Raw genomic sequence first — 17,587 nt, forward strand, 5'->3', positions numbered from 1 at the left:
AAAAGGAATATTATCACGGCTTAAGAATACTTCATAAGTTTTTGAGTAGATTAATAGTCGATCAACTAAAAAAAATGTATTCGACGAAGTATAATGGAACTTTTCGTTCAAATTTCTTTGAACGTAACTGAGATGATGTTGTTAGTAGGGACCGTGCAGAGCGATGACACTGCCACTAGTGACGAGTAGCCGAAACTTTTACGAAAATTTTATCGTCAAGCTCTAGTCAAGCTACGGAAAATTATAAGATTTCTTGAGAAATTTGAGTATTTTCAAGAATTATTTCAGTGATTGTTGTATATACAGAAAATAAAGGCAAATCGAACGATGTAAGATTTTACTATTTTCCTGCCAAAAGTATTCACATGCCTTGACTTATTGAAAAACGAAAGAAATGGATAAAATCCGGTAAAAACATACGTAAGCATTTAAAAAGTTCCATGAATGTTATGTGTAGACTTGTAAAAACACTGAATTTTGTAGATTATAAACGTAAATTCATTTTTGATGAACATAATATGAACATAACCTCGATGCTTCTTTCAGTAAACATCCAAACTGGCTTCCATCTAAATTGATATAGGTACATACATAAGCACCGCTTATTTAACCCTAGAAGCCCAAACATATTTTTCCAGCTATAAAGCCCAATCATACGTCATAACGACGTGTATATAGTGAAGTCACTCGATTTCACCTTTTTTTTTTAGATTATTTATTTAAAGTATGTTAAAATGGAATGAAAAAATGCAATTTTAAAAATATATAATTTTTATTAATACTACAATAGACAAAAGAACAAAAAAAAATAAGAAAAATGAGATCCTCTCAGGTTTTTTTCTTATAATAATAAAATTTGTGTATAAATAAACTTTTTAAATGTTTCTCCTAAAAATTAAATCATCTCCTATCAATAATAAATAAGAAAATGTATGTAATTCAGTCTCTAAATACATTATTCACAAATGTCAATATTATGTTCTCCGCATACCGCTTATTTGCATTTCAAGCACTGCGATTTGGTCATCCGCCTTTTTTATAGGAACAAAACCCACGATATCGTCGATTTATTTGGTTCAGGCTCACACATGATGTCCCTGGTGTTGTCTGTGGTGCAGGTTTTATTATATTCGTTAAATTTTGTCGTAAATTCTTCTGCAAAGTAGGTGTCTCCAAATGTTTTGCCATCCACGGTTCCGTCAACTGTGTGCTCAATATCTTCATAAGATTAGGTTAAGTTAGTCTTTACGACTAACTGGTTTTTCCCTTTGGCTTACTTTGTTATGACAATATTTAATATAGGAATTCACAAAAGCCATGTTAAAATACCATAGAAGACCGCTATTGGCTACCTATAAGTTTTCCTATAAGAACTAAACTAATTCCGGAAAAGATGCAGGATTTTGTGGGTTTTCTGGTCCATTTTCTGGACTTGTATTTTCCACGTAGTCCACCACTTCATCTTCTACGTCACTCATAACATCTTCATGAGTAACACAATCTTCATCTTCAGATTCTGTATCAAGTGTCTCATCATCATCTTCATTTGCCAAAATAGCAGCAATTTCATCTTGATTGAGCTGCCGACTGGACGTCATGGTATGGTGTGAATATCGAATGGAAAACCACTCAAAACAAAATATAATTAAATAAAAATCAGAATAATAAATCATCAAAGCTATTACCAAAACTTACAAAAAGCCCAAACATACGTCGAATCGACGTGCAACATGTGTGTAACAACAAAATGGCGGAGCTTACCGAAGCGAAACTTCCGTCCCCTGTTTCGTCTCGGCGGCTACTAAGTTGGTTCGGGAGTTTGCGGCGATCCGATCTTGCGCGAGAAAGAGAGAGCAGATTTTCGTCGGAGTATACGTCGAAACGACGTAGATTGGGCTTCTAGGGTTAATTGGCATAAATTTGCATCAAAAGTAAGGATAATTTGGAGAAGTCCTGCCAGGAATTCAACACTGAGGATAGTATTGACCTTGAACCATCTTGTCAAAGTGTTGGTTCTCAAAAGGATGATTCTTCAAGTAGGAAAAAGATTAATAGTGCAGTCTTTGTGTGTTTTTTAAATAATACTTATATAGTGTTGGCACTGATGAGGTACACTAGTTAATAACCCTCCCGGCAGTCGGGTGAAAATAGTGACAGACAAAAGTTGTAAAGATGGTATCGGGCGAATCACAGAAGGTTGATGAAATAAAAGCATTTATTTTAGTGAACTTGTTTTATTTTATTAATCCACAAGCATTTTCAGTAATTATTATAAGTATTTTTGCATCTTCATTATTTTATTGCAATATTTGTCAAGTTTTTACTTTCTATGCTGATGGATGATACTAATTACTTTTTCAGATATTTTCTTAGATAACTAGATAAGCCTTATACATTTTTATTCACGCTTTCGTTCTTTGTTTACGGTTAGAAACTCATCCATACTCAATATTATAAATGCGAAAGTGTTTCTGTCTGTTAGCACTTCACGCCCAAACCGCTGAACCAATTTTGCTGAAATTTGGTATGGATTTACTTTGAGCCCCGGGAAAGGACATAGGATACTTTTTATTCCGGGAAAATGTACGGTTCTTGCGCGATAAATGATTTTTGGCGCAACGGAGTTGCGGGCGTCATCTAGTCTTTTACTTTAATCCTTCGATCGCGGATTCTTGGAAATACCGCGGCCGCATGTGGCAACTTGGGAGTGTAAGTATTAAATCATTCTATAGTCTAAAACATAAAAAAACACTTATAAACTAGCCGGGGTCAAAGAGAATGCGAAGCCAAAGTCACTCAAAAGTTACTTCTTTTACTCGCATCGTGTCGCTGCTGTCGAATTACGACGCCCTCTATAGTTTCTGCACGGTCCCTGTAGTGTAAGGACGTTATAAATGTCCTGTCATTGACCAATCAAAAATTATCGGTACTATGGAACCCTATATCGCGCGTGGCCCGACACGCACTTGGCCGGTTTTTTACCCTTTGGGTACGGAACCCTAAAAATAATTACAATGTTTAAATAAGAACGATTAATTTTATTAAGTGTTTAAAAACCACGCCAAATAATATAATATACTCAATGAAATTAAATAATATCTTGGAAATCTATTCATAATTTAATTGAGCTAGTTTTTCCGTAACAATTTATTAGTAGCTAGATAATGCCCGCAGCTCCGTTGCGCATAAATTTGCTTATGCGCGGGAACCGTACATTTTTCCGGTATAATAGTCTATGTCCTTTCCCGGGACTCAAAGTATCTCCATACCAACTTCCAGCAAAGTCGGTTCAGCGGTTTGGGCGTGAAGAGGTAACAGACAGACAGACACACTTTCGCATTTATCATAATATTAGTATGAAACAATATGACATTTGTTAGCAAATTGTCCGGGATCGACCGTTTCCGGCGGGACCCGTAGATCGCACAGGGCAACGGCTTCTGTCTATTTCCAGCGCCTTCGACCTGCCCTCGGTGAGAGCATTAGAGCGATGATGATGATGGATGGGTTTTGATAAAAACACTCGTTACTTCTCCTTGCAGGAGGTGAGCAGGGATATTTCCATTGCTGGGCGCAGTTGGCGAGTGAGTTAGGACTTAGGATATATTATGGCGGCCGCCAGTTTTAGCTTTTAGAAGTTTCCATTCCTCACCCCAAAAGTTTAACATGACGTGTAGAATAGTCCTATGAGCGGAATTAGTGTTTGGGCTCCTGCAGGTAATTGATATAAACCGTGAAAAGTAGCAAAAATGCAATGTTTAAGTAAGTAGCAAATGTAATTTAAATTTTAAGGGCTACTAAAATAAAATATACTTTTTGTGGTATTTTGTTAGTATCAAATATAATTATTAACTAGCTATTTCACCGAGCTTTGCTCGGTAGGTATTCGATAAAACACGAATAAAATTACATTTTCTAAAAATGATTCCTAGCTAGATCGATATATCGCCCCCGAAAGCCCTATATACTAACTTTCATGAAAATCGTTGGAGCCGATTCCGATATTCCAATTATCTATATCTATATCTATATCTATATCTATATCTATATCTATATCTATATCTATATCTATATCTATATCTATATCTATATCTATATCTATATCTATATCTATATCTATATCTATATCTATATCTATATCTATATCTATATCTATATCTATATCTATATCTATATCTATATATAATTATATAAAACTTAAAGGTGACTGACTGATTGACATAGTCACATCAACGCACAACCCAAACCACTGGACGGATCGGGCTGAAATTTGGCATGCAGGTAGATGTTATAACGTAGGCATCCACTAAGAAAGGATTTTGATAAATTTCAACCCCAAGGGGTTCAAATAGGGGATGAAAGTTTGTATATAATAATAGTTCTTAACGCGAGCGAAGCCGCGGGACAAAGCTCGTATATATACAGAATTGCTCGATTAAAGATACAAGATTAGGTATAATAAAAACCCATGAGTTGTAATAGTTAAAGCGAGTACTTATCGAATAGTTTTTGAGAATCACAAACATGTAACATTTCTTTACAAAATTTTGGAATCACTTTTTGTATTAAAATATCATCATCAAATTAAAATTCTGAAATTATGAGCAATTTAATGCAAGTATTGCTAGTAATGCACATTTTGCTTCAAAGAAGTATGTAATTAATTTTAATAGTTTTGTGTAATTGCACAAATTTAATGAATAAGTACCAATTTTATGCAAATTGACCACTCGCTTTTGCGCCCGTCAAATTGCCGTTTGCCATTTAAATAGATTACAACATAAAAGGAGGACAGAACAGGCAGTACTGCGTGAGATACAGCTCATATTGTGTCTCCCGAGAAAAAAAGAGAAAATAGTGGCGTTGGAACGACATACAGCATCAGTTGGTCTTGTCATTAGTAGAGTCTCAGAGGAATGACTAAGTGGACCAAAAAATCTTACGATGAGGAGGAGATGGAGAAGGTAAGAATTTTTAAGCAGTAGTTGGATTTTTAACGACTTCCAAAAAACGAGGAGGTTATACAGGGTGTAACAAAAACAAGTGATAATACTTTAGGGTGTGTACGTGTTCCCTGTAGAGATTTCACTGTGAAAGTAGCAGCGATGAAAGACCAAAATTTTTTTTCACTTTTGTATGGGCAAGGGCCCGAGCGTCACGAGTTTCCCCATACAAAAGTGAAAAAAATTTTTGGTCTTTCAGCGCTGCTACTTTCACAGTGAACTCTCTACACGGAACACGTACACACCCTAAATTATTATCACTTGTTTTTGTTACACCCTGTATATTCGGCTGTGGATATTTATTTTTTTTGTATGTTCGACCACTACTCCGCCGTTTGTGAACCTATTTTCAAAATTTTTGTTTTGTTATATTAGATTTCACTCATATTTGGTCCCATTTTCACTTTGTTTGGAAATATATGGTGATTTTGGTTTTATGAGAAGCATCCTAAGCATATGCTACCAAAACGCAAGATTATACCTTATACTATGGTTCCGAAGATACTAAGAGAACTCCGGATTCCTTATAGATACAAGTTTGGGGGTTTAGGCGTTGTTTTAAGAACTGAAAGCATATGTTACTATGCAAATTACATTCATAATCATCATCATCATCATCATCATCACTACCATGTCAGGGTCACCAATGTCACAACTCACATGGTTGTATATGAATACAAAATACACACAACACCATAAAATATCATCAGTCATCACTTTATGTCCTTATCCTAAAATACGTGGGAGAGCCATGCTTCGGCACGAATGGGCTCGACCGGAGAAATACCACGTTCTCACAGAAAGCCGGCGTGAAACAGCGCTTGCGCTGTGTTTCGCCGAGTGAGTGAGTTTACCGGAGGCCCAATCCCCTATTCATTTCCCTACTCTCCCCTATTCCCTTCCCTTCCCAACCCTCCCCTATTATCCTGTTCCCTATTAAAAGGCCGGCAACGCACTTGCAGCTCTTCTGATGCTGCGAGTGTCCATGGGCGACGGAAGTTGCTTTCCATCAGGTGACCCGTTTGCTCGTTTGTCCCCTTATTTCATAAAAAAATCTATTTGGTACCTTTCAAAGCGATTTTAATACAAAAAAAATATACATAATGTTGTTTCAAAATACATAATATTTCAAGTACCACAAAATTGAACATAAGTAACAAATTCAACCTTTACTTCAGAGCGTAAGGCACACATTTGGGTTGGACTAAAGGAAACGGGGCACTATGGAAAAAAGACAAAAATTTTCTCGGGAGGCGCAGCCCCCCGCCAAAACAAAAACAAACACAATCCAGAAAGTCCAAAAATAGGTTAGGTTAGGTTGGAACTTAGACCACAACACCTAGAAATAGGAGCCCCGCGTAGCGGGCTCCGTCGACTTTCTTTTGTAGTAGTTTGTCGAATAAATATAGGTACATAGTTTATAGGTACAATAATTGCCTAGCGGCTAGCACGTGTTTACTGTTCACTTCGATTTGTTTAAATGTATTGTTTAAAATTATCTACCTGATATTTGTGAGCACGACGTCTGACTCTTAACAAATTGTAATAAGAATTAAGATACGTAGAATATTAAATATACGCGATGGTTTACTAGGTAACTAAAAAGAGTGAAATTATTATTTTTAACAAAAAATTAAAACCGACTTCCAAGGTAAAAAAAACAATAATAACACCCTTATAATATGAACTAAAAAGTATTAAATAATTTTTCCTATCTAATAGTGCCTTTTTCCGAATTCGGCTAAACCTCAACTATTTCTGTACTCAATCTTCATAATTTTGAAGTCGGTGCCAGTTCCAAAAGTTTCAAATATTCTGTCAGAGAACTAAAGATTCAGCTATCTGGTACCGACTTCAAAATGATGAAGATTGAGTACAGAAATAGTTGAGGTTTAGCCGAATTCGGAAAAAGGCACTATTAAATAGGAAAAATTATTTAATACTTTTTAGTTCATATTATAAAGATGTTATTATTGTTTTTACCTTGGAAGTCGGTTTTAATTTTTTGTTAATTATAAGATTTGTTTTTATGTCACGTTTAACTCTTCAGTTATTTACCACAGTATATCTATTAATTAATATTTCAGAAGCTGCTCGAACCGTATGAATATTTAGTTCCGTTACGTATCTATGGATTTGTAGTTTCTAAGCTGCCCGAGGCATACAATTATTGGCTAAAAATACCGGAGGACAAACTACAACCGATACAGAAAATTTTGGTCAAGCTAAACAACTCATTCGCTATGTAAGTATAACACACTAACTAGACGCACGGTTTGATGACGTCATTTCGGAGCTCGCATGTTATTGCATTCCAGCGATGCGTCAAGTTAATGTGACCGTGTTGTAAACTTTTAACGATTAAAGGTAGCCTTTCGAAGCGAGCGTTTTTTCAGTGACGCCGCGACTGTGCCGCCGCGACAAAGTGACAAAAAGATGCAGATGTATGAAATTCAATGCATATAAGTAGATGCTCGCTATGAAATCCTACGTTTAAGGCCGCGCTACACGGAATGGCAGCGGCGAGGCGAGCACTTTCAGCGTCATAATATGATTTTAAACTTTATCTTCATTATTGTAATACATAGTATCGCTTGAGAAGTCTAAGTCATCTTAAGGTGACGCCGCGTTAAAGTAAAAAACCGTGTTGGATATGTTTTAGATTGCTTGTTTTCTATGAGGAGCCTGTCGTTGCACGTTGAGCGGGTCAGCCGTGCCCGTCGCACTATTTAAGAGGAGTCCACACCGCCCTTTTTTCCATACAAACGTTGTCCCCTGTTTCCTCCCTGGATAATGCTAGTAGAGTTATAATTTTTTTCCTGAATATCTACGGCCACTAGTACAATACTTTTGAAAAATATTGTAAAAATGTTATGTTATGTAATGGTTCAGAAAATAAAGAAAGATTCGAAGATTCGTAGTACAATGTCCCTATGTTTTCTTTTTTTTCATAATTTAATTATTAAATAAGATATGAACGTTCAAAAACCCAAAAAAATGGCAAGATTTTCCGCTGTGTTCAAACGTCCAGAAAATAGATTTGGCTAGATTATACAAAAAAAAGCAAAACATAGGAACACAGCTCAACCCTTTTTTTAATCTTTGAGGAAAGAACTACTTAAATCGGTTAAGTTTTGGAGAAGGAATCAGGGGACAACGAATCGTTGATTTTCTGCAGTTGTCTCTATCGCGTTCTGCGGTATAGGCTTGAGGTAAGGGAGACAGCTATAGATATTACACGTACTCTTTTTTCATTTCTCTAGCCCCTGGTGTATCCTCTTAACTATGGCGAGCGCACGGCGCGGGCGCCCGCGACGGACAGCAGCGGCGGGCACACGCTCAACGCCCTTAAAGAGCGGAAGTGGGCCGTTTAGATAAGTATTTTTTGAAAGATATTTATTAAAGTTTTTATTTTTATTTTCAGGCAAGATGACGTTCAAGACGAGTCGCTGTACAGACGCTCGCGGCCCACCGCACACAGGGTGTTCGGGAAAGCGCTTACTATCAACACCAGTATACATCTGCAGTTCCTAGCTCTGAAGGACATCACACAACTAGGTCACCCCAAGGTATTCTTTACCACCATAATAAAAAAAATCGGCCAAGTGCGAGTCGGACTCGCGCATGAAGGGTTCCGTACTATTATAGAGCAAAAATATACCAAAATTTGTATTTTTGTATGGGAGCCCCCTTTAAATTTTTATTTTATTTTAATATTATTATTAATTATTGAAGTAGACATATATAATTAATAGTCTGAGCGATAAGTTGCGAATGGCGAAATATAGAGATAAGGGTCATAAAAATACGTGCGATAGCTCATTAGATTCGGGAAGACGTCTAGAAAAATGTATCGGAAGTGTGTATTAGCATACAAAAATTGCAAAAGTTATAATCAAATTAGGTTGCAAAAAAGGTATTAAGTTTTTTGTTAAAAACTCCAAAACTATTAACATTTAAGAAATTTAAAAATAAAGATTCTTAAAGAGGAGGAAATTTTCATAAGAAAACTCCAGACTCCCGGAATTCTATCTCTATTATTTATAATTCTAATTTAACGCTGAAAGTAAGCCTCCGCGTGGCATTTTTAAGTAGCGCACGCGGCTTCAAAACCGAGAACGTCACACTGATTACCTATTTTTTTAAAGGTATTAAATATTAATTTAAAAATTTCAAAAACTTGTGGTGTATTCCGAAAACTTCAAAGAATTTGCTCCCGTTGGAAATTTAACTTAAAGTTAATTTTTCAACAAATAAGACAAAATATGTTAACTAACGAAATTTTTTCGAACTTCCGTCCTCATTGCACTTAAAAAAAATGTTTAAATAATTTTCACTTATAATACCACAAGAGCTTCAAAATTATCGGGTATTTCCCGATAGGTTCCCTGCAAACAAATGAAGGAGTCAAGTTTTTCAGGTTAAAAAATCACGAGCGCGAAGCGCGAGTGATTTTTCCTGAAAAACTTGACGACTTTATTTGTTTGCAGGGAACCTTGAGGGAAATGCCAGATAATTTTGAAGCTCGTGTGGTATTCGGGGGATTATTTTTCCGTCCCAAATGTCGGCCAATAGAATTAGAATTTGTTTTTTATATATAGCAACTACCAGAGAAAATTTTCAAAAAATTATCAGTATAATACCATGTAGGTTGTACCACGTGACGTCGAATGGTGCAATTCTATTGGTCGATATTTGGGTCGGAAAAATAATCGTTAAAATTTTTCACATCGTGGAGCCCTTGATATAAACATACTTAACAAGATCACGCCATAAAAGTTAGAATTTTTTTTTTATGAAATAAACGAGCAAACGGGTCACCTGATGGAAAGCAACTTCCGTCGCCCATGGACACTCGCAGCATCAGAAGAGTTGCAAATGCGTTGCCGGCCTTTTAAGAGGGCATAGGGTAATAGGGGAGGGTAGGGAAGGGAAGGGAATAGTTGAGGGTAGGGAAGGGAATAGGGTAGGGGTTAGGGGATTGGGCCTCCGGTAAACTCACTCACTCGGCGAAACACAGCGCAAGCGTTGTTTCACGCCGGTTTTCTGTGAGAACGTGGTATTTATCCGATCGAGCCGGCCCATTCGTGCCAAAGCATGGCTCTCCCACGTATGAAATAATATACCTAATCATTTTTTAATTTGAACAAAAAACTGGAAATCCAAGTAATATTGTCAAAAAAAATTTGTTTCATTTATTATCACGTAATAGCTTTAATATCAATGAAGAACATGTATTAACTAAAAAAAAAAATTTCCGCCATTTGCTAATAAAAAAATTATACTTAAACCAATGGACTATTTCGATGCTTTAAAAAAATACCTTTAATCTCTTGAAAATATTATGATTTTTACAAATGACGATGGCGACGAAAACGAATGAAAAACGATGACGAAATTCGTTATCAAAATGTATTGACATAAGTCATCACTAAATAACATTTCGCTTGCGAAGACTAATGTCAAATCCCATACATTTTGATACCGAATTTCTTTATCGTTTTTAACGAAAGGGACTTTGGCTACGGCCCAAGATCTAAAAGTTCTAAAAGTTTGACACTACGATCATATTCATTTCAGTGTGTGGAAGTTTTCTGTAACGCTTATCTCAGACTGGTCCGAGGAGCCGGAGCGGCGATCTACTGGAGAGACCATCAATGTGACGTCACACTCGACGACTATTTCCAAATGGCCATCAACCGTAAGGGCGTTTGTGCACTACACGGAATTTTACCATCCGGCGCGGCGCGGCGTCCCGATTTCTTACGTTTTGATATGGCAAATGTGAAAGTTATGAACGCTGGACGGTAAAATTCCATATAGTGCACAAACGCCCTAAGTTAGATTTCTAAATTCTGAGTTAAATTTCTGATAGATGAGCGGGGTCTAGTACAAAATGTATAGTGCGCGGTTCGAATTTCTGATCAAAAAAAATTCTACCATCCGATCGACGGCATCTGAGACTCATCGGAACCGGACCTCAGACACGTGAAAATTCTGATAGAATATGGAGTAATAAAACATATGAGCAGAGTACGGTTCCGGCGGGGCGTCTGAATTTTTCTGATCAGTAATTCTTATAATCCCCTGTGAGTTGTGACCAAAACCCCGCCTCCCTCTTTCTGAATGTGCTTTAAGGGGGCGACTAACCCTAAAGTGTCGATTTTATAGTTCATTTTTATACTTGAAAATAAGCTCCGAATTGTTTTATTTTCTAAAATAAGATACTACATTATATTTCTGAGAATTCGATCTGAGCAAAAACACGATATCTTAAAATTTTCTCGATAGAAAAAAATCACAAAGATGCATCTAATTTTCACGAATTTTTCATTTATTGCCATAACCGTGCATTGAACTAAGTTAATATTTTAACACATTGTATAAAATTCTATCATTGAGAGATCGACCTAGCAGATTTTTAAAATGTTGTATATTTATCGAGTTATTGAGAAAAAACTAATTTGGCGATGAATCCGCGTCGTTCTTTTTCACCTGGTATATGAAAGACGGGCGTGAGTGTGAAGAGAGAAGGACGTTGTTAAATTTTAGGGGTTAGTCGCCCTCTTAATTTAACTCTACTTACTGTATTAATAATAGGTAGAAAAGTATCCAATAATGTCGAATGAGCTTTTCATGCACAATGTAAAGCAAACTGATTTCAAGATCTAGACAAAGAAAATTACGTTACATCACTGCAAAACTTACGCCAGGATGTGATTTCTTTGGCGCACACGATGTAGCAATTGGTTAACTAATTAAAATTCCTGCATAGTAAGTATGTAATTTATTAAAGGAAATTAGAGTCGTTGTCATGGTCGCGTCTCTCAAATGCTGCCTCCGTCCACTCCGACTCGGTCCAGTAGTTTAGAGCGTGGCTCTTGACTTGGAGGTCGTGGGTTCGATTTCCGCGTTGGAAACATGTTATTTCCAAGTTTGGTTAGGACAATGAAGGCCGATCACATTGGGCACTATAAAATTACTCCTGCGTAACTGGCCCCCCGGTTTACAATAAAACCGGCCACCATCACCGAAATCGGTGTGGGAGTTATTATTATTTTCAAATTGTTTTATTATATATTACCTCTACGATATTTTCAAATTGTATTGTAAAAAAATTTGTGACGTGGGAGAGCCATGCTTCGGCACGAATGGGCCGCCTCGACCGGAGAAATACCACGGGTTCACAGAAAACCGGCGTGAAACACCGTTTCGCTGTGTTTCGGCGAGTGAGTGAGTTTACCGGAGGCCCAATCCCCTTATCCTACCCTTATCCCTTCTCTACCCTCTCCTACCTCCATCCCTACCCTCCCCTATTCTCTTCCCTACCCTCCCCTATTACCCTATTCCCTTCCCTACCCTCCCCTATTCCCTTCCCTACCCTCCCCTTATACCCTATTCCCTCTTAAAAGGCCGGCAACGCACCTGCAGCTCTTCTGATGCTGCTAGACGTGTCCATGGGCATTGCTTTCCATCAGGTGACCCGTTTGCTCGTTTGCCCCCTTATTTAAAAAAAAATAAAACTCTGATTATTATGTTTTTGTCCCTATACGTACTTTATATTAGGTAAAAGGTATGTTTGTTTATATTACGGCTATGCCGCAGTGTAAGTTGAATCTTAATAATAATCTGAAATATTGTAACGTTTATTATTTCAGAATCAGGGAGTGAATTGATTTTTTTACCTGAGCTCATGCAACTGTTTAGCGAGAACAAAACAAGTTACGAATATTTGGCGAAAATGTTCTCAATTTACTATCAGTTGCGGGATGAGTATGTGGACTTGAAGAAACCGGAGGTAACAATTATTATTATTATTATACTGTCAAAGCTTTTTACCTGATTATTCCACTAAGGTAATTCATTAATTAGTCAAAAACATTTTATTGTAGGCTGTTGAAGAGGGAGCGCGAATATCGGAGCTTACGGTAACTAATAAATAATATTTATTTCCTTTCTACATTTTATATTATGTACTATCAGAAAAATTGATTTATAGGTAAGTAGATCAGATAGGGTAGAACTACATAATTTGGTCGGGTTTTTCGACAACTTGACTTGACTTGACTAGGGATAAGCAGTAAAACGAGCAAATATCGTAGGTGCCTGCCTTTGAATTTATTTACCGATGATATATTTTATAATCTAATTTCCACATTTCAGGGACTTTCCACGCTGACGTTCTGCGACGACTTCACTGAGGGTAAATTTAGCGCACCCGTCATACACGCGCTGAAGGGGCCACATCGAGAAGTCATCTTAGGTAAAATATATACTATCAATGTGACCACTGTACAATTAGAGCATCATCTAAAAAAATACACAAATCAACAAAAATAAAAAGGTATAGTCACGTGGTCGAAAAGGTACTTCTATGAAAAGTCCGAAACAATTTTGCTATTATCGTTATAACATCATGCAGATCTATTTTAATGCAGATATTTTTTCTTGACCTCGTGCCAGCCTCAGCACCGGTATTGTTAGAGCGCTTATAGACGAACGGCACTTGTCGACGCGTGCCGTCGACAAGTGCAGCCGTTCGTCTGTAAGTAGCCTTAGTCACCCTGTCAGGAAGAGTAAAACGTACGACATGTAAATTTGTAATTGTTTTTTGCTTAAGAAGATAGTAAGTATTTTTGTCACAGGTATACTGAAGATGCGCACACGCGACATTCAAGTAAAGAAGTACCTGTTGTCGCTCCTGGAGGCCAGCGGTAGTATCGCCAAGACGAGGGAGCTGCTGCACGAGCTGGAGGCTGATATTTTGACCGAGGTACCATCGAAGAAATTGACTTATAGGCAGTTGACGGGTCTACGTCATTTGGTCCGACTATGTCAATCCAATGTTAGCTGTTAGTGTCTTATCACACTGGCGATTAGCGAGCGATTTGAAAGCGACGCGACTGCGCAGTGCACACGCCGCGATTGCGCCGCGTGCATGTCGCGACAGCGCAGCGTCGTCGCGGCGTGGTGTGGACGCCATTTTGTACACTCGTCTACACAGATTATTATTATATATAGTATACTCGTCTAGGGAGTGACGTCAGAATCCATTTTGCTGCTGAGTGTCCAAAACGCCTAAGGCAAGCTGCGTGCACGCCGCGCAATCGCGGCGTCATCGCGGCGGCGTGTGCGCTGCGCAGTCACGTCGCTTTCAAATCGCTCGCGAATAATTACTTAAAATTGCTATATGAGACAATTTTATGGTTAATTCAAACGAAAATCGCCGTCAGCTGAATATTTGCAGGTGGAAATGTCGTCTACGCGACGCCCTAGGATACATTGAGCGCGAAGTAGGGCTATATTGGTTATAGCTTATATCGCTGGCTGACGGGCTTTCCACCCGCATATTAACAACTGACGGTGGTCTTTATTATTAAAAAGGTATCAAGATTCACCTGTATAAATTTTGTACGGTATGAAATGACTTTATATTTAATTTTTTTTAAGATAGTTCAGTAACGCGACTGACGTTGAATCCCCCGTCTGCGATACAGCTGATGGTGCATTTTTGGTTAAGCATGGCCTCAATAATCATCCATAAAATTTTCATTCGGTATAAAATCACTTTTCGCAATTATTTTTTTTACAACTTTGAAATACTCTCCGTTAACATCCCACCACGGGTGCGGCGACTGACGCTGATTATATTGATTGATAAATATTAAGCTACCGCTGGATAAAAATTTCGTCGGTATAAAATGACTTAGCAAACGATAGCACTACCTCCCCTACTATTAGTGTCTAAACACTAACAGCAAACTAGGCCGAAGTTACGTGGCGTAAATTCCGCATTATTACGCCCGCAATTTATTTTAAATTAGGTACCGATGACGCACTATTCCATCGCGTTCCGTCCGTATTTTGTATTCGTTTGTCATTGCGAACGTAATCATGTGTGTTTAGACACTTACCTATCGGTTGTGTTTGCAATAACGCAACCAACTTACGCAGGTCCGCCAGTTGCCTATGAATAAATTTCTCTAACAGTATATAGCAATCGTAATGCTGTCGGACACAGGCAGTACTTGTCTCTTTCTTTGTCGCAAAAAATATGTAACGTTACCGCACAAGTGTAACGTTAGCTTGTTTAATTCCACAGGATTACATAGCAATGCAGGAATAAGAGAGACGAAATATTTATCCCCTTTATCAAAATCATTAATTCCACAGTCTACTGTTAGGGCTTATTAGCAGCACAGGGTGGGGAAACGGAATTTAAATATATTTTTTTATACTTCCTAATTTTCCTTTCTGTTTTAAAATTCCTTCCTGTGGCCAAATACAGCGAAGAATAGAGACACGTGGAAGGAGGCAGGGGAGGCCTTTGCCCAGCAGTGGGACACTAACGGCTGTTAATAATAATACTTCCTAAACTTATATAAAATTTTCCCTCCAAAACGGCTGGACTGAATTTAATTGAAATTGTGAGCGGTAGGTTTGAAAATCGGCATTTTATAATTTTTTTCTTTAAATGTCTGTCTTTTTATGTGTTTCAGATTCGAAGATTGGGTGGAAATCCGGTTTTTGAGGCATTGATGTGCGATCTGCAAAGTTGGGATGAACGTACATACTATAGCAAATGAATAATAATATGAAGATGAAAATTATTATTATTGTTATAAAGTATACGTTGTTAAAAATAGTAGAAAATTTAAGAAAATGTAACATAATATCTATATATATATATATATATATATATATATATATATATATATATATATATATATATATATATATATATATATATATATATATATATATATATATATATATATATATATATATATTTTTTTTTTTTTTTTTTTTTTTCAAATGTGTTAGTCGCACTAAAACTCGAAAACGACTGGACGGATTGGGCTGATTTTAGTCTTAAAATATTCGTAGAAGTCCAGGGAAGGTTTTAAAGTGACACGAAGTTCACCGGGACAGCTAGTACTTAATATTTATTTATAAGCTTATAAATTCTAAATAAATGTAACGCATTTTAATTTATTATTTTGTTGTATCCTCAATTTATAAACCTCGATCATTTCTTGTTTGGCTATTAAAACTTTCGATCTATAATCCTATCGAACTATTTTTGCTGACATGCTAGCTTTAATAAAAAGGATGTATGCATGAGTCAGTTCCACCTCTGCGATGTATTAACAGGGTGCAATTAAACCTTTCGGCCATATTTCGATTTATTGATCCTTATTGAAAATCAAAACACACGATTTTTTTCTTTTATAATCACTTAGTACTAAAATGTTAAGAAATAGCATCCGAAAGTTATCCTAAATCAGTTTTTGCCATTTGGCTGCGAAACCCTAAAAACACCACAATTAGTAATGGACACTACGCGCCGGCGCGTGCGCCACCCCCTGCGTCACCCCCGCTCTACCCACCGCCGCGAAGTGACCGTTCTGCAACAATTTTAAGGAGGCTCGGTCCTCCTCCCCCGCGGCCCCCGAACGGTTAACATCGCCTGACGTGCGCTCCGGGATTAAAAATATTTTTTAGTGGTTTAAATCGATAAATGCGTACTGAGTGTGTGTAAATAGCTAGGTAAAGGTGCAATCTACATTTACTGTAAGTTTTTGAAACACATTTGCCCGTATTTTGTTGGATTTAACTTGGTAAGTAAATTTCATTGTTCTTTTTTTGTTGGCGGCTGAAGGTAGACAAAATATTGTGAGTGTCGGTAGCGCGCGCGCAGCGCAGCGCCGGCCGAACAGGTTGAACAGCTGATTAATATTATCACCTATTGCGGATTACCTATATTATATTTAACTTCGATAAATAGTGTAATTGCCGTTTTCAACTTCAACTTTACACAATGTCGCGCCATAACAATATTCCACCAGATAAGAACACTAATCCATTTAGTAAAAGTGACATAATTTCTCGCTCACCACCCACTTTGTCTAGCAAACGTTTATTGTCAGACTTATCACCTTCTTCGCTATCACCTGTCGAGAAGCGACACCAACCCACTAGGGACGAGCCACTATCCCCCGTAATATCACTGCTAGACACAAGCCGCGTATCCGATGATTCATGCAATTATTATGAATTAGTTAGGGAAGCTTCCTCGTACCTAGCTAAAATAAACGAGTTTGCCAACGACACCATATCGCGTCGCAACAACTCCACTAATAAAGCTGAAATAATGAATATGACACAAAAATTAACTACCATTATTTCACTTTTGGCACTTAAAAATTCGTCACTGGAGAACAAAGTCGCAAATATTGAGCGAGACTTGATAGCAACTAAAAATGCATCTCACGCCGTACAATCAGCCCCCGCAGCACAAAATGCCTCTTATGCCGACGCGTTAAAGTTCAAACTTGCTAAGTCGGTACCGCCAGTCGAGATGCGCAAACCGCTCCCGTGCGTCATAGCATATCCGACGCAGGAAAAATCTGCCGAATTAAAATCGTCAACTGAAACGAAACAGGCATTAATGAAAGCTATTAATCCCTCGGACGGCTTCCAAATTCACGGCGTAAAGAAAACCGCAAACTCGGGTGTTATTTTAAGGTTAACTAGTGAGTCACAAATTAAAAAACTAAAATCTGTCGACGCACTAAAATCAG

At 37.5% G+C, this 17,587-nt stretch overlaps 1 protein-coding gene across 1 annotated transcript; it reads left to right on the forward strand.

Annotated features, from left to right (window-relative positions):
- The first annotated feature begins 4,916 nt into the window (after positions 1–4,916).
- On the forward strand, positions 4,917–15,589 carry LOC121727078 (geranylgeranyl pyrophosphate synthase-like). The gene is made up of 9 exons (XM_042114756.1): positions 4,917–4,964; positions 7,091–7,248; positions 8,428–8,572; positions 10,584–10,704; positions 12,662–12,801; positions 12,896–12,931; positions 13,167–13,266; positions 13,649–13,776; positions 15,503–15,589. Exons 1-9 carry the CDS (start codon positions 4,917–4,919, stop codon positions 15,587–15,589), a joined length of 963 nt encoding a protein of 320 aa, XP_041970690.1.
- The last annotated feature ends 1,998 nt before the right edge of the window (positions 15,590–17,587 follow it).

Source organism: Aricia agestis, chromosome 5 (assembly GCF_905147365.1).
Source record: "Aricia agestis chromosome 5, ilAriAges1.1, whole genome shotgun sequence".
Classification (NCBI taxonomy): domain Eukaryota; kingdom Metazoa; phylum Arthropoda; class Insecta; order Lepidoptera; family Lycaenidae; genus Aricia; species Aricia agestis.

Bases quoted from the DNA above. Each gene is read 5' to 3' on its own strand.
- LOC121727078 (XM_042114756.1), top strand. From the start codon at position 4,917: ATGACTAAGTGGACCAAAAAATCTTACGATGAGGAGGAGATGGAGAAG. The intron at 12,932-13,166 runs GTAACTAATAAA...TCCACATTTCAG, and splicing joins CGCGAATATCGGAGCTTACG to GGACTTTCCACGCTGACGTT. The intron at 13,267-13,648 runs GTAAAATATATA...TTTTTGTCACAG, and splicing joins ACATCGAGAAGTCATCTTAG to GTATACTGAAGATGCGCACA.